Here is a 20,408-nt window from a genome sequence, read left to right on the forward strand (position 1 = left end):
TAGTTGGAGGGTTTGGTCTGGATATAGGAACTCGTGCCCTGCTGTTAAGGGCACTGTCCCCTAGGAAGGCGGGTCGGCCGCGAAATGCACGGAACTCGGAACTCGAATTCTTCACGGAGCTGAGGAACTGTCGGCTAGCGGAACCTTCATTTCCAGGGCCCTGTTTCCGCGGCTCAGCCGGCGCTCCGCCCAACGGAAGTGGCGGAGCCCGAGCTCTGCGCGAAGCGAGTTGAATCACCCTGGTGACGAGAGGGGCGCGGAGCAACGCCCTTTCCGCCGGAAGCGGGTTTCGGAACCTCCACGTGCTGTCCCTCCCCCACCTCCGGCCCAGCAGCGGCGGCTCCCCAGCTGCCATGGAGCCCGCCGGCCTGGAACAGATCCTCCGGGAGCTGCTGCTGCCGGACACCGAGCGCATCCGCCGGGTATGGGGCCGGTGGGACCGGGCCAGGGCCAGCGGGGGCGTTGCGGGAACGGCCCAACTCTGACCCCAGGCTCTCCCCAGGCCACCGAGCAGCTCCAGACCGCTCTTAGGGACCCCGCCTCCCTGCCCGCGCTCTGCGAACTGCTGGCCTCGGCGGGCGACCCTCAGGTAAGGTTCCTGCCGCTTCCTGCTGAGTTTCCTATAGTACGCACATGTCAAGCCCCAGCTCCTGCCCTCGGCGACCCGGTCAGCACCTTCCTGCCCGGACCCTCACGTGCCTGATTCCTCGTCCCAGATCCGCCAGTTCGCGGCCGTACTGACCCGCAGACGACTGAGCACCAGCTGGCGACGGCTGGCGGCCGAGCAACGGGAGAGGTGGGCTGGGCCAGGGGTGGGGCGGGGCCGGGCTGAGGCGGTTCTTGGGTACCAAATACTTGCCACCTGTGTTCTAGCATCAAGTCTCTGATCCTGACGGTTCTCCAGAGAGAGACAGAGTAAGTGCCTACCTGCCTCCTCTCGGGGCCCTAACTGACTCTAGGCTGAGAGCTTCTCAGGGTTTCTGCCTTCTTTTTCAGCTCCAGGCTGGCGCTTGGGGGGCAGGGACTTAGGTTCTAGACCAAGGGTGGAGGAACGACTCTCAAGCTGTATTAAAGACGAAGGTTCTTGAGCGTGGGCTGTGATGGTCTGCCAAAGCCGAGTCGGAAGAGCAGAACTGACATTCAGCATATGCGTGAGGTTCCCCTCAGCGGACCGCACACCTCCTGTGCTGCTAGTGTCCCTCTGAGGCGTTGTCTTCTGTGTCCCAACTTGGCAGAGGCCCTGTGCGCACACCTGGAGGTTTCTCTCCGGGCCACCCCGTGGAGGCAGGGCCATCGCGTACAGGGAATGGTACTGGAGGGTGATTGGGGGTGGGGAATCTCTCCTGTTTGCAGGCATTCTGTGAGTCTTAGCCTGGCCCAGCTCTCAGCTACCGTTTTTCGAAAAGAAGGCCTGGAGGCCTGGCCTCAGCTCATGCAGCTTCTTCAGCACAGTATCCACAGCCTCCACGTCCCTGAGAGAGAGGTACTATCACACAGTTGGTGGGAGGAAGGGACCCAGAGGCTGGATAGACCATGTCAGCTTTTCCCTCTCAACCCCTCTTCCTGGGCAGATGGGGCTTTTGCTGCTAAGTGTGGTGGTGACCTCCCGGCCTGAGGCCTTCCGACCCCACCACCGGGAGCTTCTTCGGCTTCTGAATGAGACCCTTGGTGATGTGGGCTCTCCTGGGCTCCTCTTCTATTCCCTGCGCACTCTGACCACCATGGCCCCTTACCTTGGCACTGATGATGTGGTGAGATGTGGGCCTTCACCTTCCCTGGCTCCCTACCCTTGGGCTTTCGTGTCCTCACCCTTGCGGGATGCAGAGCTACTTAAGATTCTTTCTCTGCTTTTTGTCCTGCCTAACAGTTGAGAGGGGATCCTGTGGGTGGCTGTGCCTAGGCTCCTCCTATGTGCAGGCTTCGAGGAAGCTGCTAGCTTCTGGGGCTGGAGATTAGGCTGCATCGTGCTTTCTGTGATTTAGCTCATCTTGTGTCCTCCAGCCTCTCGTGCGAATGTTGGTGCCCAAGCTCATCGTGGCTGTGCAGACTCTCATCCCTGTAGACGAGGTGAGGACATTCGGGTAGGAGCTCTGTTGGAAGGAGGGTGCAGGAGCATTCATCCTGGTCCACTGAAGAAGAGCATAGTAACCCCGTGACTTCTCTGTCTGGCAGACAAAGGCCTGTGAGGCCTTGGAGGCCCTGGATGAGTTGCTGGAGTCAGAGTTGCCCATCATCACCTCCCACCTCTCAGAGGTCCTCACCTTCTGCCTGGAGGTGAGCCCGGGGTCGGCACTGTCCCTGCTGCTTGTTTTGCTGGGAGTTTCCTTGCCGGTTTCTGATTCGAGCTGGTCTCTGGGCAGGTGGCTGGAAATGTGGCCCTGGGTGATGCGATACGTGTGCGTAGTCTCTGCTGTCTCACTTTCTTGGTCAAAGTCAAGAGCAAGGTGAGTGCCTTCTGACCCGCATCGCCCCATCTCGATCCTCTTCTTCATCTCACTCTTGGAGCTTTCTGTCCATCTGGGGATATGTAAAGTACCATAGCTAAGATGTTCCAGGCTGGGTCTGGACTCAGCCCAGCTCTTGGCTAGGAGATTGGGAAGCTCCTCCTGGACCCCCTGTGGCGTGGCAGGCTGGAATTTCTAATGTGAGTCCATCTTGGGAACAGATTCTCAGGGACACCGTTCCTTTCTCCCTTCTAAGGCCTTACTGAAGAATCGCCTCCTACCACCCTTGCTGCACACCCTTTTCCCCATCATGGCTGCCGAGCCCCCCCTGGGTCAGCTGGATCCTGAGGACCAGGATTCAGAGGAGGAAGAGCTGGATGTTGGACTGGCGGGAGAGACGCCCAAGCACTTTGCCGTTCAGGTGGGATGTGGGACAGGGGCCGGAGGCAGGGGTGTTAGGTCGTTGGGGGAGGTTGGGGGGCAGAGATGGAGTCCAGCAAATTCTCCCTGTCCTTTTCCAGGTTGTGGACATGCTGGCACTCCATTTGCCCCCTGAGAAGCTCTGTCCCCTGCTGGTAAGTGTGGCTTTGTCCTACCCCCGGGTTTGCCTAGTCTCCCGAGCCTGAGGATGTTTGGGCCCTGGTAGGTGTGGAAGGCCTGTTGCCGCAGGAACGGGCAGGCTCGTGCTGGGGTTTCAGGAGAGTGCCATCTGCTCCCCTAGATGCCCGTGCTGGAAGAGGCTTTGCGGAGCCAGAGCCCATACCAGCGCAAGGCTGGGCTCCTCGTGCTGGCCGTGCTCTCTGATGGAGCCGGGGACCACATCAGGCAGAGGTATTTGTTCCCCTGTCTCGGAGTCAGGGTGGGCCATGGGGAGGAGGACCACACTGCCCACGGCAGCCCTGGTCTCCGCTTGTCCTTTGAGCCTAGTCATCAATAGTATCTGCTCCCACACTCAAGTGTCCTGGTTTGGAAGATTCCTCAGCTGTCGGGGTCAGCGGGTGGTGCTCACCATCCGGTGACAAAAAGCCTTAGTTTTCCCAGGGGAAACAGCAGAGTGGCTCAGCCCAGGGATCTCAGGTCCTGCCCCTCAGACTCCATCCTCTTGTCCCGCCCCATCTAGACTGCTGTCCCCACTGCTACAGATCGTGTGCAGGAGCCTGGAGGACCCGTCACAGGTTGTGCGCAATGCTGCCCTCTTTGCCCTGGGCCAGTTCTCAGAGAACCTACAGGTCAGCAAGGCCGATGTGGGCAGCCACTGTTTCAGAGTCCCCACCTGTCCCAGAGACCAGCTTCCCCTCGGCCCCATCCCTCAGGCACCCCTGCTGCCATCAGTACTTAGGTGCGCGCCTTGCAGTTGAGCTGACTCAGGCCTCCTTTCTCCTTCCTCCAGCCCCACATTCGCCGCTATTCCGGGGAAGTGATGCCACTGCTCCTCGCCTACCTAAAGTCCGTGCCTCCTGGGTGCACACGTCACCTAGCCAAGGCCTGCTATGCCCTGGAGAACTTCGTGGAGAACCTAGGTGGCGATGCCCTTTGGGGGTGTGAGGGAGGGGATGGGGCTGTTGCTTTGGCCGAAGGGGGCAGGGGGTGCAGCTCCCCGAACCACTGCCCATGGTGGGGAGAGGGATGTGGGGGGTCGGCCTGGAGGCAGGTAGGAGATCTGGGTTGGTTGGTAGAGGGGTGCCCTCTCCCACAGGGCCTGAAGTGCAGCACCACCTTACGGAGCTCATGGAGTGTATGTTGCAGCCTCTGAGGAATCCCAGCAGCTCCAGGGCCAAGGAGCTGGCTGTGAGCGCCCTGGGGGCCATTGGTGAGTCGGAGGCAGGAGGTGGGAGCATCGTGGGTTCACTCCGGGTGCCTGCGGCAGTGGTCCCTGCTCGCTCTCCAGCTCTGATTCTGCCCTTCCGTGCCGCAGCCACGGCTGCCCAGGCCTCCGTGCTGCCCTACTTCCCCACCATCGTGGAGCACCTGCGGGAATTCCTGTTGACAGGCCATGAGGACCTTCAGCCTGTGCGGATCCAGAGCCTGGGTGAGCGAGGCACTCCTAGGCGGGCTTCCCAGTGCTGGGGAAGGGCCGATGCTCGCCTGTCATTCACGAGATCGCCCTGGGGCAGCACAGGTGTCTTCCTGCGCTCTCACCGTACCCAGGAGTAGAAGGGATTTCTGAATTACCCCGCCCAGCTATCTCTGGTCTCTCAGGCCTTGGCCCTGCACACCTCTGGCCTAGTGCCTCATCCTGGTGCTAACCGAGCCCTTGCCTCTGCAGAGACACTTGGGGTGCTGGTGCGAGCAGTAGGGGAGCCCATGAGGCCCCTGGCTGAGGAATGCTGCCAGCTGGGGCTGGGCCTGTGTGACCAGGTAGACGACCCTGACTTGCGGCGCTGCACGTGAGTGAGCCCTCACCCCGCCCCCACCCAGACCCCAGTCCTCCAGTTCTGGACCGTGGGTTCCCCGGGCTCCCCCATCCTGTCTGGCTACAGCAGGTAGGACTATACAGCTTCTGCCTGTCTCCACCAGGTACAGCCTCTTTGCAGCCTTATCGGGGCTGATGGGTGAGAGCCTCGCTCCCCACCTGCCACGAATCACCACACTCATGCTGTTGTCACTGCGTTCCACCGAGGGCATTGTGGTGAGCAGACAGGGTGGGCTGGGCCAGTTGGGGACGGCCAGGCCTGGGATGGGATCTCTCTCCTGGGCCCAGCTGAACCAAAGTCCCCGCTGTGCCTCCCCATTCCAGCCTCAGTACGATGGAAGCAGCACCTTCCTTCTGTTTGACGACGATCGCGGTGGGGAGGAAGAGGAGGAGGAGGAAGAGGAGGAGGACTCAGAAGTCTCAGGGTGCGGAGGGTGCCGTTCTGGTCCGGGGATCCTGGCTTGGACAGGGGCCCAGGGCCACCTCTGCTTCTACTGGTGCCTGATTGCTGCCGCCTCCCCACGTTACTCTAGGTACAGCGTGGAAAACGCCTTCTTCGATGAGAAGGAAGACGCCTGTGCTGCGCTGGGGGAGATCTCTGTGAATGCCAGGTGAGCATCAGCCTCTCCTCGGCACTGGGAACCTCTCCTGGGAGCCCCTTCCCCATGGCGGTGTGTCTGTCCACAGTGTGGCCTTCCTTCCCTACATGGAGACTGTCTTTGAAGAAGTGTTCACACTGCTGGAGGTGAGTGGGGTGGGGGGCGGGGCGGGGGGGTCTGGGGGCTAGGAGCTGTGCCGGCCCTGCATGCAGCACACACGTCCTGCCCCTCCTCGTGCCGCAGTGCCCTCACCTGAGCGTGCGGAAGGCAGCCCACGAGGCCCTGGGTCAGTTTTGCTGTGCGCTGCACAAAGCCTGTCAAAGCTGCCCCTCGGAACCCAACACTGCTGGTGAGAAGGCTAGGCCGGGGCCCACCTGGGGTCTCTGGAAACGGGGTGGGTGGGGAGGGGGCAGGGGCTGACCAAGGCTTCAGCCAATCGTATCCCCAGCTCTGCAGGCCGCCCTGGCCCGGGTGGTGCCATCCTACGTGCGGGCAGTGAACGGGGAGCGGGAGCGCCAGGTGGTGATGGCCGTGCTTTCGGCCCTGACGGCGGTGTTGCGTGGCTCTGGGAGCTTGGCGTTACAGCCCCCCGGGCGGCTTGCTGAGCTCTGCCACGTACTCAAGGCTGTGCTGCAGGGAAAGGTGAGGGGCCGGCGGGCTGCAGGGTGAGGTGGCCCAGCCTTGGGTGGAGCTAGCCGGAGGCTACCAGTCCAGTTGCCCCCTCCTTCCACCCATGGAAAGGAGAAGGGGCAGGAGAGCCCAGACTGAGCCGAGCGCCCTCTTCCTGCAGACAGCTTGTCAGGACGCCGACCAGGAGGAGGATGAGGACCAGGTAAGAGCTACGGGTGCAAACTGGGACCAGGCAGCCCAGTTGGTCTCCACGGGACGGGGCGGACAGTGTGCTTGTCTTGACCTGGGGGTACAGGGTTTGCTAAAAGATTGGTAGTGGCTCGGAACAACCAACCCCACTCCCACTAAGGCAGTGGGGTATTCAAGGAAGGCTTTTTGGGGGTGGGGATTCGGGGCAGGCTTGGATTGATAGTGGGAGTAGGAGGACCAGGAGGGAAAGCTGGGCTGCAAACAAACCCAGCCTGGAAGGGGCCAGTCCTGTCAACCAAGGGCAGCCCTCAGGGAGACCACCTGCAGCCATGGAGGAGTATGGTGGGAGGTGCCCCCAGTCTCAGAGCTGGCCCTGGTGTCCAGCCTCTGACCTGGCCCTGCAGGCTGAATACGACGCCATGTTGCTGGAGCATGCTGGTGAGGCCATCCCTGCCCTGGCCGCTGCGGCCGGGGGAGATGCCTTTGCCCCCTTCTTTGCCGGCTTCCTGCCATTGTTGCTCTGCAAGACGGTGAGCGCTCTGTCCTCTGGCTTCGAGCCCCGTTCCGCCTGTGCCCCTTGTGCCCCCTGTGCCCCCTGTGCTCAGTTCCCCACCTGGTCCCAGTCCCAGGCTGACTCGCACTCCTCCCCCCACCAGAAACAGGGCTGCACAGTGGCAGAGAAGTCCTTTGTGGTGGGGACACTGGCGGAGTCCATTCAGGGCCTGGGTGCCGCCTCGGCCCAGTTTGTGTCCCGGCTGCTCCCCGTGCTGTTGAGCACCGCCCGGGAGGCGGACCCCGAGGTGCGGAGCAATGCCATCTTTGGGCTGGGCGTGCTGGCAGAGCACGGGGGTCGCCCTGCCCAGGAGTATCCTCGGCTTGCAGGAGGGGGCCCAGATGGGGTTGGGAGGGTGTCCCTGGGGTTCGAGATGGGAGCAGTCTCCCCGTGTGCCTGTTCCTTGACTGTGGACCAGACACTTCCCCAAGCTGCTGGGGCTCCTGCTGCCCCTCCTGGCAAGGGAGCGCCATGATCGTGTCCGTGACAACATCTGTGGGGCACTTGCCCGCCTGCTGATGGCCAGTCCCACGAGGAAACCAGAGCCCCAGGTGAGGGGTGGGGGCGTCAGGCAGGGCTAGGGAGCTGAGGAGGGTGCAGGGCTGGAGGCCAGAGTCCTCTGTGTGTCCAGGTGCTGGCTGCCCTGCTGCACGCCCTGCCACTGAAGGAGGATTTGGAGGAGTGGGTCACCTTAGGGCACCTCTTCAGCTTCCTGTACCAGAGCAGCCCTGACCAGGTAACCCCGATGCTGGGGCCCTCAGAGGGGGCTTGATGCTTCAGTCTCATTGACAGGCAGGGTTGGCATCAGTGTAGGCTGCTCTTCTCGGCTTTCTTGTTGGTGTGCAAGGATTGGCAGCCAAGGCCTTTAAGGGGGGAGGAGGGGCTTCCTCTCACCGGGTAGCATTTTTCCTCAGGGAGGTTTCATTTCCACCCTCCGGTCTGAGCCAGAAGTCACAGCTTTCCTAGGCTGATTTCCTAGACCAGGCTCTTTCAGACTGTGCTCCATGGAGCCTGGGCCCTTTGGGCCACCCCACCATCCTTTCCAGTCAGAGCAGCTCTGCTTTCTGAATGAGATTTGTCTGCATCAAGTGGCTAGCTTCGGGATGCATGTCCCAGTGCTCGTGTCCATCACCTTTGTCTTGCATCTTCGCAGACTACTGTGTGGGTGGAGCTCCTGAGTGTCTGGGCTTCTTTTGGTCTTAAGGCCGTGATTTCAAATACCTTTGGTCACAGTCTCATGCTCTCCGGAAAAAAAAAAAAAACCAAAAACATTACTACCACCGTGTTTCAGGGTTCTTCCCATGGTTCACAGTTTGGCATGTGTGTTAGTCAGCATTGCTCAGACACCCCAGGTGGGAGACTGCCTCTCCGGGGCTCCTCCCACCCACCCCAGTGCTGGGGCCCGGGGGTGCTTCTGCCCGAGTCAGCCCTTCTTTCCCCCCAGGTTGTAGATGTGGCTCCAGAGCTCCTGCGCATTTGCAGCCTCATCCTGGCCGAGAACAAGGTCCCACCAGGTGATGGTGGCAGTTGTGGGCAGGGCTGGGGGGAGGCAGGGAGCAGCAGGGCCCAGGGGGCCTGGGGCAGCTCGGGATGGGGGGCCAGCCCTCCCCAGACTCCTCCCCCCTTCACTCTCCACCCAGACACCAAGGCGTCGCTGCTGCTGCTGCTGACGTTCTTGGCCAAACAGCACGCTGACAGCTTCCATTCAGCACTGGGCTCCCTGCCTGGCAACAAGGCCCAGGAGCTCCAGGCCATCCTGGGCCTCACCTAGACTGCGGGCTGCAGCTGGGCCAGAGAGAACAGAGCCTGCCCACACCCAAGACCAGCTCTCAGCCCAGTTCCAGCTCACACCTTACCAAAGATTCTGGGCCTGGGCCTCATACCCACTTGGAGTCTCAGCCCTACTTGCTGCCTTACGGGGGTGTCCCCTAGGGCTGGGTCTGTCGTGCTGTGGGACAATACAAACGGAGTCATGACACCATCCTGTAATGAAGGCAGTTTATTTTCTGCTTGAACAGTAGCTCTGGGAGCAGGAAGGATAGAGATACGTGTTCCGAAGTGAGGCAGGACGTTGTGTACCGAAGCCGGTTCCCTGGCAGCTTTGTAAACTGGCTCTAACCGCAGTGGAATCGGGGCCCTGGCTGGATCAGGAGGCGCCCATATGGCTCCTCTTGTTTCACACAAAGGATCTCCTGTGCAGCAAGCACTGGCCAGGAGGGGAGGAGAGGGCTGGTCAGAGGAGAGGGTCCCTACAGCAGCCTCTGGCCTGTGTGTCCACTCCCCGCCCCCCACACAGGCGCACACGTTCCTCGCTCACCCAGGAGCAGGTAGAAGACCCGGGCGGCCACCCTGCGGGGACTGAGAGGGGGCACCAGGCTGCTGAAGTCAGGCTCCCTGTTGGCCTGCAGCTCCCGTGCCACTGCCCTGTGGGGGTCAAGAACCGTGAGCTGAGGCCGTAGCCCAGGCCACCCGCGGAGGCACGTCCTTCCTGGTACCTGTGCACAGCCTCCAGCGAGAGCGGCTCGGGCTCCGGGGGCAGCTCCGCCGGCATCTCCACAGGCACCTCAGGGAGCTCCGGCACCACGGGCAATGCAGGGGCTTCTGGCCGCTCCACCTCAGCCCAGGCCCTAGGAGAACACGGGGGTTGGGCGGGGCAGGGAGGTGGCACACGTCCCGCTGGGGCTGCTGCTTACCACCGTTCTTCCAGGGGGACGAGGCTGACGCGCGTCTTCTCCTCCTCGGCCGCTTCTAGGGAGATCTCTGTCCGGGAGAGCAAGGTCCTGAGTGGGTGGGTTTGCATCTGAACATTTGGGATTTGGGGGCCACCTGGCCCACCTGGGTGCCAGAGCTGGCGGTGACTTGTTAAAAGCACCCGGGGGTGGGGGGAGGGGACTCAAGAGACTCGGTCTGTGCCTCCTTATGTTAAGTGCGCTGACGAGAACCGTCAGTGTGGTTGGGGCACCCGTTTCCTGGGACAGTGGTCAGGGTGGCGGTCTCCACCGTCCCTTCTCCAGGTACTTTACCTGAAGGCATGAGAGGCACACTGGGCTCCAGGGCCTCCCTCAGGACCTAGAGATGAGAGAAGGAGAACTAAGACCCCAAGCCATCACCGAAGCTCTGGGGGCAGGGGTGAAGCAGGCCTAGCCCTGAACCAGCCTGGCTGGGACCGGGTGCCCATGGCTCACGTGGGCAGAAAAAAGCAGGCTGCTGGAGCTCAGGCGAAGCAGGAAGGAGTGACGGTGCCGTTACCTCGATGTCGCTCGGAGTTTCAGCCTTTCTCCTTTCCTCCTCAGCTGCCGCCTCCCTCTCAGCTTCCTCTTCCTCGGGCTCCAGGGGTGGCCTTCTCCTGAGTGCAAGCGGGAGTGGCTGGGCACAGTGGGTCCAGAAAGCCAGCAGTTCTTGGGGTAGCCGGCCAGCTGAGGACGGGGCAGCAGGGAGAGGGTTTGAGGCGTGAGGAACACCAGGAGTGAGGGAGAGGGGTTCCGAGGATCCCACACACCAGCTCCCACCATTCCTCACAGTGAGTCGGGGTTCGGAACAGCTCCGCGGGGCTCGTGATCATCCTCTCAGGAGGCTGCACCATTGGCTGTGTGGTGGGAAAGGCCGGAAGCCCGGTTAGGAAGGAGCCACTGCCCCTTACCCACCTGCAGTGCCTTGTTCCAGGGTCTCTGGCCTTCTAGCTCTTTCAGGCTCATTCTCTGCTCATCGCTAAAAGGACTTTCAACTGATGCCCCTGGATGTGCTAGGCGGGGTAATGAAGTGATATGTGGGCAAACCCCCAACATGTGCACTTTGGGGGCTGTTCTCATGGCCCCCCCGGGAGTTTAGGAGGCCCAACGTGCACCTGCCTCCCCCCATCCCTCCAGAGCCTGGGCTGTACTCACACACTCCCGGCAGTGGGCTCTGGTCTGCATTTGTTTCTGGAATTCCTCCCGGGGGATCTGGGTCTCCCGGTCCCAGAATAATAACTGGCGGCGGCGGCGACGAGCAGGTGGGCTCCTGGGAGGTGGGGGGACTGGGGGCCTCCTCCGCTGAGGTGGGAGGGGAGGTGGGAGCAAGGCTGCCCATTACTCCTTTCCCTGTGGTCCTCGTGGACTGTGGACATGCCCCAACCTGCCGTCCCTAGCGGTGCCCTGGGAGAGGGCTTGGGTGGGGCCTCTGGAAGCGGGGGCAGCTCCCACCCTGTATATGGTGCCCATCCCGATAAGATGGGGTGTGGACAGGGGCACCTTTTACTAATTTGCTCAAAGGCCTGTGGAAGCTAGCAGTGGCCTTCGGCTTGGGGAAACTGAAAATGGGTGAGCAGTTCTGGCAGAGGAGGGCGAAAAGGAGGTGGCTTGGAGGAGCACTACTCACCTCTGGGCTGACGGGGGGTGGCAGACGCAGCTCCAGCGGGGGTGTTACCTCTGCAAAAACACTCAAGCTCTGCCCCACACCCTTTGCGTTCAAAGCCACCCAGGCGAGATGCTAGAGTCCTCCCGTCAGCAAGTTAGAATACGGGGCCACTGTCTGCAGCAGCTGTGCAGGGACCCCCGGGAAGGACCCCAGCATGGCAGGTACTCACCAGGAAGTAGGGCCTCGGGCTCCCAGGCTGGTGGCTTCAGCTCCTCGGGGGGCCGGACCCGAACTGGAGGTAGCTCTGCAGCCTCCTCCACCCTGAGGGGAAATGGGCAACAGAATGAAGATACCCTCCCAGCAATGACCCCTACCTGGCCCAGCGGTTCCTGCCCTTACTCTGGAAGAGCTAGAGGTGAGGGCGGGGGGACTGTGATCTCCCTCTCTGGGACCCGGAGCTCCTCTTTGTACTCTGCGAAGAGAAGGTCAGGGCTCAGAACACAGAAGAGATGGGAACACTGTCCAGCCCAGACTGCCCGTGCCGGAGGCCTGACCATCCAGCACCGGGCGGGCCCTACGTGGCCAGATGGTCCTGCCTAGCCGACCTTCCTCTAACAAGATGGCTTCCTCCTCCTCTGCGATCAGCAGGTCCAACTCTCGGCGGCTGATCTCTGCGAGGTCCCGTTCACCCTGTCGGGAAAGGGAGAACCAAGGCGAGGGGACTCAATTCCATCTCTGTCTGAGAGACATGCCACAGGGCTGGGCCAGACCGAGGAAGCCCGTGGGTGCTCCGGCGCTGGGGGCAGTGGTGGGGAAATGGAGGTGGAGAAGGCAGGACTCTGGGGGCAGAAGGAAGCAGATGCAGGGGGGCTGGGCCAGCAGAAGCAGGACTCTGGGCCTCAGGCTCCGTGTGCAGGGGGTCAGCTCACCTCAATCTTAAGCATACGTATGGGCTCCACCTCCGGGAGCGTGATGGCCTCGGGAGACGGTGCAGTGACCGGAATCCTTTCTGGAGGGGGAGGGAAGTCACACCAGCCCGTTTCTTTCCAAGTCCCCCCACCCATGTGGTAAGGCAAAAGCATGGACTCTGGAGTCAAGTCCACCTGGGTTCTAGTCAGACCCCGGCTAGTCACTGGCAAGCTGACCCAGGACACATCGCTTAACCGCTATGGGCTTCACTTTCCTCATCTGTAAACTGGGGATAATAATTCTGATCTCATAGGACTCTTGTGAGCAGTGACGACATTACACACGGTGCCCCTCACAGGGCCTCGCTCCTGAAAGCAGCTCAGAGACAGTGATTTCTTCAGCTCTTGGACGTTCCTCTGCCTCTCACCAAAAAGGAGGCTCTCTCTGCTCACCTGGCTCTATAGGAACTTCAGGAGGGATCTCTTCAAGAACTCTCTCTGGGGTCACAGCCTCTAGGAGGTGTTGAATCTTTGGGGAGGGATTGGGGACAAAAGATAGGGTTCAGCTTCAGCGCCCTGCTTCCCCACTTTCACAACCTTATTCAGACAATGGACAGTGACAGCCCTTTACACCTAATTCTGTGGCACTGCCAGCAGCGTGCAGTGAACCCACTCACCATCCGGTTTCCTTTCCTCCCGTTCCTGCCCCCACCCAATCATCTAGACTGTGTTAATTTGTCTGTGAAAGAAGGACTGCATCCTTACGTCAAGTGCTGGGGACAGAGGGAACAGAAAAGATTCTTGATCTTAAGGACTATATGGTCTAGTGGGGAGACAAGTTTGTATACGACCCCAGCAAGAGCCAACGGATGCTGTACACCTGAAACTAGCACAACACTGTAAATCAACTACACTTCAATAAAAGTTGTTTGTTTTGACAAACAAAATCAATTAATTAAAAAAAAAAGAGTCAACACCAAGGGTAAGCAAGGCCCTAGTGATGGGCTGAGTTCTAGAACAACATTTGGTTCTGGCCGGGAGTGGTATAAAGACTTGATGGAAAAGTGTAGAAATTGAGCGAGGTCTCTAAGAGAACAAGGGGTGATGACCATTATGGCCGAGGGAAACAGCAGAAGCAAAGAAGTAAATGTGGCATCTTTGGGGCACAGGGGCCAGGCTGCTGTTTGGGAGCCAAAGATGCCCAGGGGATGTGCTGAGAGATGTCGAGGGATGTAGGGATGGCTACCTCTGGACCAAGGTATGGAGAGCCTTAAATGCTAGTATTCTGTTGGCAGTGGGGAGCCACTGGAGGTGTCTTTTTTTTTTTTTTTTTTTTTTTTGCGGTACGCGGGCCTCTCGCTGTTGTGGCCTCTCCCGTTGCGGAGCACAGGCTCCGGACGCGCAGGCTCAGCGGCCATGGCTCACGGGCCCAGCCGCTCCGCGGCATGTGGGATCCTCCCGCACTGGGGCACGAACCCGTGTCCCCTGCATCGGCAGGCGGACTCTCAACCACTGCGCCACCAGGGAAGCCCTGGAGGTGTCTTTGAAGGAAGGAAGTAACACTGTCTAAGCCGTAGGAGTGTTAGGAATGGATGGACAAGGACATGGGAAACCCAGTGCTGAGGGACACTGAGGGCATGGATTGGAGGCTTGGCTCTTGGAATGGTGTGGAGACAAGAGCTGCCTCTAGGTTGGTCCCGAATAGGTAAGTGCAGCAGGCTTGTCTGGATGGGTCCACCATGGCAACTGCACTGCAATGACTTCTGTGGGGCAGAGCTGTAGCAGGCTCCCAACCCACCCCCACCCCAGTGTCGGACTGGCAATTCATCAGTCTGAGGTGGCCAGGGGGAATGAGACCTACCTGAGGGATATTGAAGGGACTGGGCAGTCTGGGTTCCACAGACATCATCCCAAAAAAGGGGTCTGGAGCATCTTCCAGAGTCTCCATCCTGGCCAGGTGATTAGGGAGCAGCAGGCTGGGTCTGAGGGAGAAGGGGGGCTGTCAAGGACTGAGGCCAAGCAGGGAGGTCCCCTTCCAAAGACTGGGTGGTCCCAGTCCCAGGGACACACTCACAGCTCCGTCTCCACCATATCAATGCGGATCTGCAGCTGGGCCCGGTGCAGGCGCTCCAGGATGTGCTGGAAGTCCTCTGCGGGCAGGTAGGACAAGATAGGGTGCCAGCCCGTGGGAGGACCACTCAGCTCTGCCCCACCTCAGAGCCTTCTAGCCTTACCTACAAGGTACTGGCATTGCTGCAAGTAGACCCGAATGACGCCAATCTGGAGCTGGGCTGAGAGATAAAGGGAGAAGCGGGGCCGCGGCAGACCGGGCAGCGGGGGCTGCACTCGTACCAGCACGTAATTGAGGATTTCCTCGCTGGGGGAACGAGGCACCCTTATCACCGTTGTGCCACAGATCAGCCCCACAGCCCAGAGTAATCCATCTCCTAACCCACAATGGCCCCAGGCCCCTCTTGCCTTCTCTGGGCCTTACCAGGTCTTCACCACGTTCACCTTCAGGTATTCGCGCTTCACCAACCGGGTGCCGCGCGTTGCTGCCAGCCTGGAAGAAGGACGAGGAGTGAAGATGGAGGAGAAGCCCTCAGGCTGGGATCCCTGGGCTCCCCTCCCGGTGCGCCCACCCTGGCTCAGCCCTCCCTTACCAGATGGTGGCGAAGCAGCCCGTGTGGCGCTGAAGCACGCTGGGATAGTAGAACATGGTCCCTCCGGGGTTGCACCCTCGTCTACACCACTCTTCCTTTCGGATCTCAGTCCGAATTCTTCAGGGCACAGGGTTTCCCCACACCGTCGGAGAGAAGGATGTGGACAAGCGGCGCAGAGAGTTGCACCCAGAATGCCAAATAAACGAACCGATAAACGTTGGGTGGATAAACGATTAAGGGGATAAGTAAATGGAGACGCACACTGGATACACAGGAGCAGGGACACTCTCTCCGTCCGCCCTGAGCCGGTTCGCGCGCTGCGTGGGTGCTTCGTACTTACTGGAGCCTCGCGGGTTGGGTTCCAGATTGGAGACGCACAGCTCCGCGACGGGAAGCCCGAGCTGCGACCCAGACCAGGTCCGGAGGGAGAACAGGTGTCCTCCGCAGAGAAGCCGGTCTCTCGTCCTTTGCACAGCTTCGGCCCTTGCCCGGCCCCGCGGCTGCAGAGCTAGATCCCGCCGCAGGGAACGCGTGCTCGGGTGCTCGGCGCCTCCCTCCTCATTAGATGGCGGCGGCCCCCACAGCAGCCAATGGGGAACAGGGTCAGCTTGGGGACACTCGCCAGCAGTGCGCCAAGTAGGCTGCTTGGTTGGAGGCCACAGGGGGCTCCCGAGGCAGGCAGCGAACCAATGGGAAGAACCCTGCACGCGCGGGAGTGGGGTGGGGGGTGCGGGGGGGGCATTGTGAGGTGTCCCGACCAATGGGCTCTCGTCCTCGCCTGGGCAACAGGGGTTCCTCAGAGGTGCTTCTCTGCGGACCAATGAGCGGGGAGCAAGACCCCAGCCTCACCTGCAGCGAGCCTGGTAACAAGGGTGCTTCAACTACCGGGGAGGTTGCGTGATGCCAAGGGCAACCGCCACGCCCTGTTTGGGGTGCCTGACCTGCGGTTAGACCTTTGCCCTTTTCTCCAGATCCCACCGAGTAGCAATTGGTTGGTCCACCTTTGTTCCCAGCCTAGGGCCTATGGTGAGCTAGGGAGGTAGAAACGGGTATGAGGTGGCCTTGGAGCCGCCCCAGGTCGTTGGGGAAGAAAGACCTCACAGGAAGCAGCGAGGGTCGGGTCATTTCCTAAATTTGAACAGTTTAGGTTGTGGCATTCCTCACCTGGCTGTTTTCCAGGTGTGAATGTTTTCCTGGCTGAGACTTCAGTTTTGCTGGATGCAGGGCATACTTCTCAGCGTACAAAAGCTGTTTTGCCTCAGAAATTCTTTGTGTAATGTAAGTTGTATGGTTGTACTTAACAAATATCCCATTCCCCATGCCTCCTGCCTTCGCACAGCCATTTCTTTGGCCTAGAATATCCTTCCCAGTCTTGACTCCAGGGCATGCTTCTGCTGCTTTATTAAGACTCAGCTCTTCACACCATACACAAAAATAAATTCAAAATGGCTTAAAGACTTAAATCAGACATGACACCATAAAACTCCTGGAAGAGAACGTAGGCAAAACATTCTCAGACATAGACTGTAGAGATATTTTCTTAGATCAGTCTCCCAAGGCAAAAGAAATAAAGCCAAAAATTAACAAATGGGACCTAATCAAACTTAGAAGCTTTTGCACAGCAAAGGAAACCATAAACAAAAGGAAAAAACCTACCGAATGGGAGAAAATATTTGCAAACGATGCGACCGACACAGGCTTAATTTCCAAAATATACAAACGGCACATACAACGCAATACCAAAAAAACCCACAAAAAACCCAATCAAAAAATGGGCAGAAGACCTAAATAGTCATTTCTCCAAAGAAGACATACTGATGGCTCACAGGCACATGAAAAGATGCTCAACATAGCTAATTATTAGAGAAATGCAAGTCCAAACTATTTATTTTACTTTATTTAAAAATATTTATTTACTTTGGCTGCATGCAGAATCTCTTAGTTGCAGCATGCAGACTTCTTAGTTGAGGCATGCAGACTTCTTAGTTGTGGCACGCGGACTCTTAGTTGGGGCATGCATGTGGGATCTAGTTCCCTGACCAGGGATCAAACCCGGGCTCCCTGCATTGGGAGCACCGAGTCCTACCCACTGGATCACCACGGAAGTCTCCCCAAGCTATTAATACAATAAGGTATCACCTCTCTTCGATTAAAATGGCCATAATTAAAAAGTCTACAAACAATAAATGCTGGAGAGGGTGTAGAGAAAAGGGAACCCTCCTACACTGTTGGTGGGAATGTAAATTGGCATAGCCATACTGGAAAAAAGTATGGAGGTTCCTTAAAAAACTAAAAATAGGGACTTCCCTGCTGGCTCAGTGGTTAAGAATCCGCCTGCCAATGCGGGGGCACAGGTTTGATCCCTGGTCTGGGAAGACACCACATGCCGCAGAACAACTAAGCCCCACAGAATAACTAAGCCACATGCCACAGAACAACTAAGTTGTGCACCACAACTACTGAGCTTGCACTCTAGATAGGCCCGTGAGCCACAACTACTGAGCCTGGGTACCACAACCACTGAAGCCCGTGCGCCTAGAGCCCGTGCTCTGCAACAAGAGAAGCCACCGCAATGAGAAGCCCGCACACCACAATGAAGAGTAGCCCCCACTCACCACAACTAGAGAAAGCCCGTGCGTAGCAAGGAAGACCCAATGCAGCCAAAAATAAATAAATTTTTAAAAAAACAACTAAAAATAGAGCTACCTATGATCCAGCAATCCTGATCCTGGGCATATATCCGGAAAAGATGAGAACTCTAATTTGAAAAGACATGTGCACCCCAATGTTCATAGCAACATTATTTTTGCAACAGGCAAGATGTGGAAGCAACCTAGGTGTCCATCAACAGATGAATGGATAAAGAAGATGTGGTACATATATACAATAGAATACTACTCAGCCATAAAAAAGAACAAAATAATCCTTTTGCAGCAACATGGATGGACCTAGAGATGATCATACTAAGTGAGGTCAGACCGAGAAAGACAAATATATGATATCACTTATATGTAGAACCTAAAAAAGAATACAAATGAACTTATTTACAAAACAGGAACAGACTCACAAACATAGGAAAAAAACTTAACGGTTACCAAAGGGGAAAGGGGAGGGAGGGATAAATTAGGAGTATGGGATTAACAGATACACACCACTATATATAAAATAGATAACAAGGACCTATGGTATAGCACAAGGAACTATATTCAATATCTTGTAATAACCTATGATGGAAAGAATCTGGAAAAATATATAACTGAACCACTTTGCTATACATTTGAAAGTAACACAATATTGTAAGTCAGCTATAGTTTAATAAAAAAAAAAAAAAAGACTCGGCTCTTATTGCAGCCAAGCTGACCCCATTTTATCTTGTTCCTTCAATCCGGGAACTCTTGAGAGGTTCTTGTTTTTTCCATTAGTGCCTGAAACTTAGCTTAGCAAATGTGTGTCAGAGGAATGTGCAATTGCCCTAAATTTACAACCACAGAATATTACGGCTGAAGGGGATTTCAAAATCTAGTCCAAGACTTGCCTTTACAGATGAGAAAACAGAGGCCCATATGGACTGTTTGTTCCAGACCACACAGCTCCTTAGTGGCAGCCTGGTTGGGAACTCTGCTCTTTTGAATTCCAGTGTTCCCAATCCCTATTCCATGGTGCTTGGCTAAATTGGTTTCTACATGATACTTACAAATTGTTTCGATCACTGTACATATATTGTCAGTGTTCATACGTGTTCACGCTGGGGCACAAATATGATAAAGTGGGGGGACCTGCCCTTAAGGTGCTTAGGACCTAGTTTAAGAGATAAGGGACACAGTAACTTGCTCATTCATCTGTCCATTCATTCAACAAGTATTTATTACATGCCTACCATGTGCCAAGCACTACTCTAGACACTGGGGATAGAGCAATGAACAAAACAAGTCCTTGTTCTCATGGAATAGGGAAGGAGTGATGATAAACAAGTAGACAGATAGAAATGTGCGCAGTGGTAATCAGTGCTATGAAGAAAAGTGAGGCAGCATAAGAGAATAGAGAAGAGTGAGGGCTGCTATTTGGATTGGGTGCTCCGGGACGCCCTCTCTGAAGAGATGGGGCAAGTCCTGTGCTTACCTGAAGGAAGAGTGTTTTAGACAAAAGCAGCAGCAAGTGCAAAGGTCCTGAGGCAGAAATGTCTGGTGGGTTCAGGGAGCCTGGAGCAAAGTAACTGAGGAGAAGAATAGCAAGGGGTAAGGTTAGAAAGGAGAATGGGACCATACCACCTTGAAGGCCATTGTAAGGATTTGGGCTCTTACCCTGAGTGAATTGAAAGCCAATGGAGGATTTCAAGCAGAAGAATGACGTGATAAGATTTATGTGTTAAGAGGATCTCTTCTGTGTTGAGAATGGGCTGAAGGTGGACACGAGTGGAAGCAGAAAAGATGTGGAAGGAAGCAGAAAGAAGAGGTGTGAGAGATGATGGTGTTTGAACCAGTCTTGGTGAGGGAAGCAGAGTCAGATTCTGGATAGATTTTGAAGGAAGGAATGATAGGATTTGCTGATGGGTTGGATGTGGGGTATAACAGAAAATGAAGTGAAGGTCCAGGAGGGATTTCAGCAGGGCCTGTGCACCTGCACACTCAGGACCCAATTTCCTCACTGCCTATGCAGATGCCTGTTGGGGCTCCTGGCTTCTCAGGATGACGATGAGGGAGACTGAAGACAAGGAAGGTCCAAGGAGGCAGAAAGGCTCAAAAGCAGTGAAGTTTGTCAGGTGAGACAGCAAGAAGTTCCTCAAGAATCTAGACATCCAGATTTGATCATGTCAGTGAGCCACTCAAAGCTAATAAAAGTGACATGACAGGAAGGAGCTGGTCTGGGAGGCTACCTCTCCACCAGTTTGGTGTCATGTACGGGAAGCGGGAAGCGGGAGGCTGTGGTCATCGGGTTAAGCGGTGAACTAGTCTGGTGGAGATGAGTGTAGGATGAGGTAGGCTGACCGGTGGCCTTGTGAAGAACTACCAGTTTGGGAGCAAGATAAACGTGGGGCAAGGGAGAGTGGTGTTGGTGGATTTGGACCCCTGGGATCCCAGCAAACAGAGTGCTGGTGATGTGGCGGTCTAGGCCATGCTGTCTGTCATGGTGCTCAGGTAGAGTGAGGAGACCTGTTGGGGAGCAGCCTTCAGTTGGGGCGACAGTGCCCCAGGTACTGGGGGAAGAGGCACCAGGGCATGGTCTGCCCAGGGCACAGGAGGCTCGGCCACTCTTCCCTCTGATTTCCTCCCCTGCCAGGCCCCAGGGCCTCCAGCTCATCATTTCAGGTCTGTTCACTGAGACCTCCAGGCCAGAGTCCAACCCTAGGCTGCATCGGAGGCCTCTAGCCAAGGACTGTGGACACCGGCTTTCCCTTATGAAGGTGGCTACAGCGGCCATAGGCTCAGTGCCCCTCTTTTTGGCTGACCCCAACCCTCTCCCTAATCCTGGTTGCCTAGAGGGTACAGAGAGCCAGGTCCAGAACCCGAAGCTTCCTAGCCCAGACAGCTTGCTAGCCCGAACCTGTGGTTGGAGGAGAGGGAAGAGACCCAGAGATGCCAGCAGGAAGAGAACGCGAGTGCCCTGCCCTCAGGTTACATCCCCATCATCTCTCTGTGACCCTGCTGCCTTCTTCTCTCAACAAATCTGATGCTGA

At 57.3% G+C, this 20,408-nt stretch overlaps 2 protein-coding genes across 10 annotated transcripts; one reads left to right on the forward strand and one right to left on the reverse strand.

Moving 5' to 3' along the window:
* The first annotated feature begins 79 nt into the window (after nucleotides 1-79).
* IPO4 (importin 4) lies at nucleotides 80-8,809 on the forward strand. 6 transcript variants are annotated; one of them, XM_060096415.1, is made up of 30 exons: nucleotides 80-422; nucleotides 503-589; nucleotides 717-796; nucleotides 874-915; nucleotides 1,354-1,483; nucleotides 1,572-1,751; nucleotides 2,002-2,067; nucleotides 2,173-2,274; nucleotides 2,361-2,444; nucleotides 2,701-2,865; nucleotides 2,966-3,019; nucleotides 3,166-3,275; nucleotides 3,565-3,673; nucleotides 3,835-3,964; nucleotides 4,141-4,254; nucleotides 4,360-4,473; nucleotides 4,711-4,831; nucleotides 4,962-5,073; nucleotides 5,182-5,282; nucleotides 5,391-5,468; nucleotides 5,545-5,602; nucleotides 5,700-5,805; nucleotides 5,905-6,098; nucleotides 6,247-6,288; nucleotides 6,660-6,713; nucleotides 6,932-7,140; nucleotides 7,247-7,379; nucleotides 7,460-7,564; nucleotides 8,273-8,342; nucleotides 8,469-8,809. In XM_060096415.1, exons 1-30 carry the CDS (start codon nucleotides 354-356, stop codon nucleotides 8,597-8,599), a joined length of 3,150 nt encoding a protein of 1,049 aa, XP_059952398.1. In that variant the 5' UTR covers nucleotides 80-353; the 3' UTR covers nucleotides 8,600-8,809. The 6 variants fall into 6 exon arrangements, 5 of the variants coding, with proteins under 5 accessions (XP_059952398.1, XP_059952397.1, XP_059952399.1 ...); XM_060096414.1 differs by having other exon boundaries at nucleotides 6,680-6,805; XM_060096416.1 differs by lacking the exon at nucleotides 6,660-6,713.
* Nucleotides 8,810-8,812: 3 nt separating this feature from the next.
* On the reverse strand, nucleotides 8,813-18,929 carry REC8 (REC8 meiotic recombination protein). Of its 4 annotated transcripts, none has more exons than XM_060096426.1 (19): nucleotides 14,735-18,929; nucleotides 14,566-14,634; nucleotides 14,306-14,448; nucleotides 14,146-14,221; nucleotides 13,933-14,053; nucleotides 12,525-12,600; nucleotides 12,093-12,172; nucleotides 11,769-11,853; nucleotides 11,563-11,635; nucleotides 11,393-11,484; nucleotides 11,185-11,234; nucleotides 10,713-10,859; nucleotides 10,348-10,414; nucleotides 10,078-10,244; nucleotides 9,852-9,897; nucleotides 9,522-9,588; nucleotides 9,324-9,455; nucleotides 9,146-9,252; nucleotides 8,813-9,034 (listed from the first exon to the last, which is right to left on the reverse strand). In XM_060096426.1, the coding sequence occupies exons 1-19, from the start codon at nucleotides 14,788-14,790 to the stop codon at nucleotides 8,943-8,945; spliced, it is 1,746 nt and encodes a 581-aa protein (XP_059952409.1). In that variant the 5' UTR covers nucleotides 14,791-18,929; the 3' UTR covers nucleotides 8,813-8,942. The 4 variants fall into 4 exon arrangements, with proteins under 4 accessions (XP_059952409.1, XP_059952410.1, XP_059952408.1 ...); XM_060096427.1 differs by having other exon boundaries at nucleotides 9,522-9,586; nucleotides 9,847-9,897; nucleotides 11,718-11,853; nucleotides 12,093-12,205; XM_060096425.1 differs by having other exon boundaries at nucleotides 8,921-9,034; nucleotides 9,146-9,455.
* Between the last annotated feature and the right edge of the window lie 1,479 nt (nucleotides 18,930-20,408).

This window comes from Mesoplodon densirostris, chromosome 4, assembly GCF_025265405.1.
Source record: "Mesoplodon densirostris isolate mMesDen1 chromosome 4, mMesDen1 primary haplotype, whole genome shotgun sequence".
NCBI classification, from domain to species: Eukaryota; Metazoa; Chordata; class Mammalia; order Artiodactyla; family Ziphiidae; genus Mesoplodon; species Mesoplodon densirostris.

What these genes read in the sequence shown, in the direction of transcription:
- IPO4 (XM_060096414.1), top strand. Translation starts at nt 354, where the DNA reads ATGGAGCCCGCCGGCCTGGAACAGATCCTCCGGGAGCTGCTGCTGCCG. An exon ending in CCTGACTTGCGGCGCTGCAC is followed by an intron (nt 4,832 to 4,961) that starts GTGAGTGAGCCC and finishes TGTCTCCACCAG; the next exon opens with GTACAGCCTCTTTGCAGCCT. An exon ending in GTTCCACCGAGGGCATTGTG is followed by an intron (nt 5,074 to 5,181) that starts GTGAGCAGACAG and finishes TCCCCATTCCAG; the next exon opens with CCTCAGTACGATGGAAGCAG.
- REC8 (XM_060096427.1), bottom strand. Translation starts at nt 14,790, where the DNA reads ATGTTCTACTATCCCAGCGTGCTTCAGCGCCACACGGGCTGCTTCGCC. An exon ending in GCCCGAGGCCCTACTTCCTG is followed by an intron (nt 11,235 to 11,392) that starts GTGAGTACCTGC and finishes GTGTTTTTGCAG; the next exon opens with AGGTAACACCCCCGCTGGAG. An exon ending in GTTCCGAACCCCGACTCACT is followed by an intron (nt 10,245 to 10,347) that starts GTGAGGAATGGT and finishes CCCCGTCCTCAG; the next exon opens with CTGGCCGGCTACCCCAAGAA.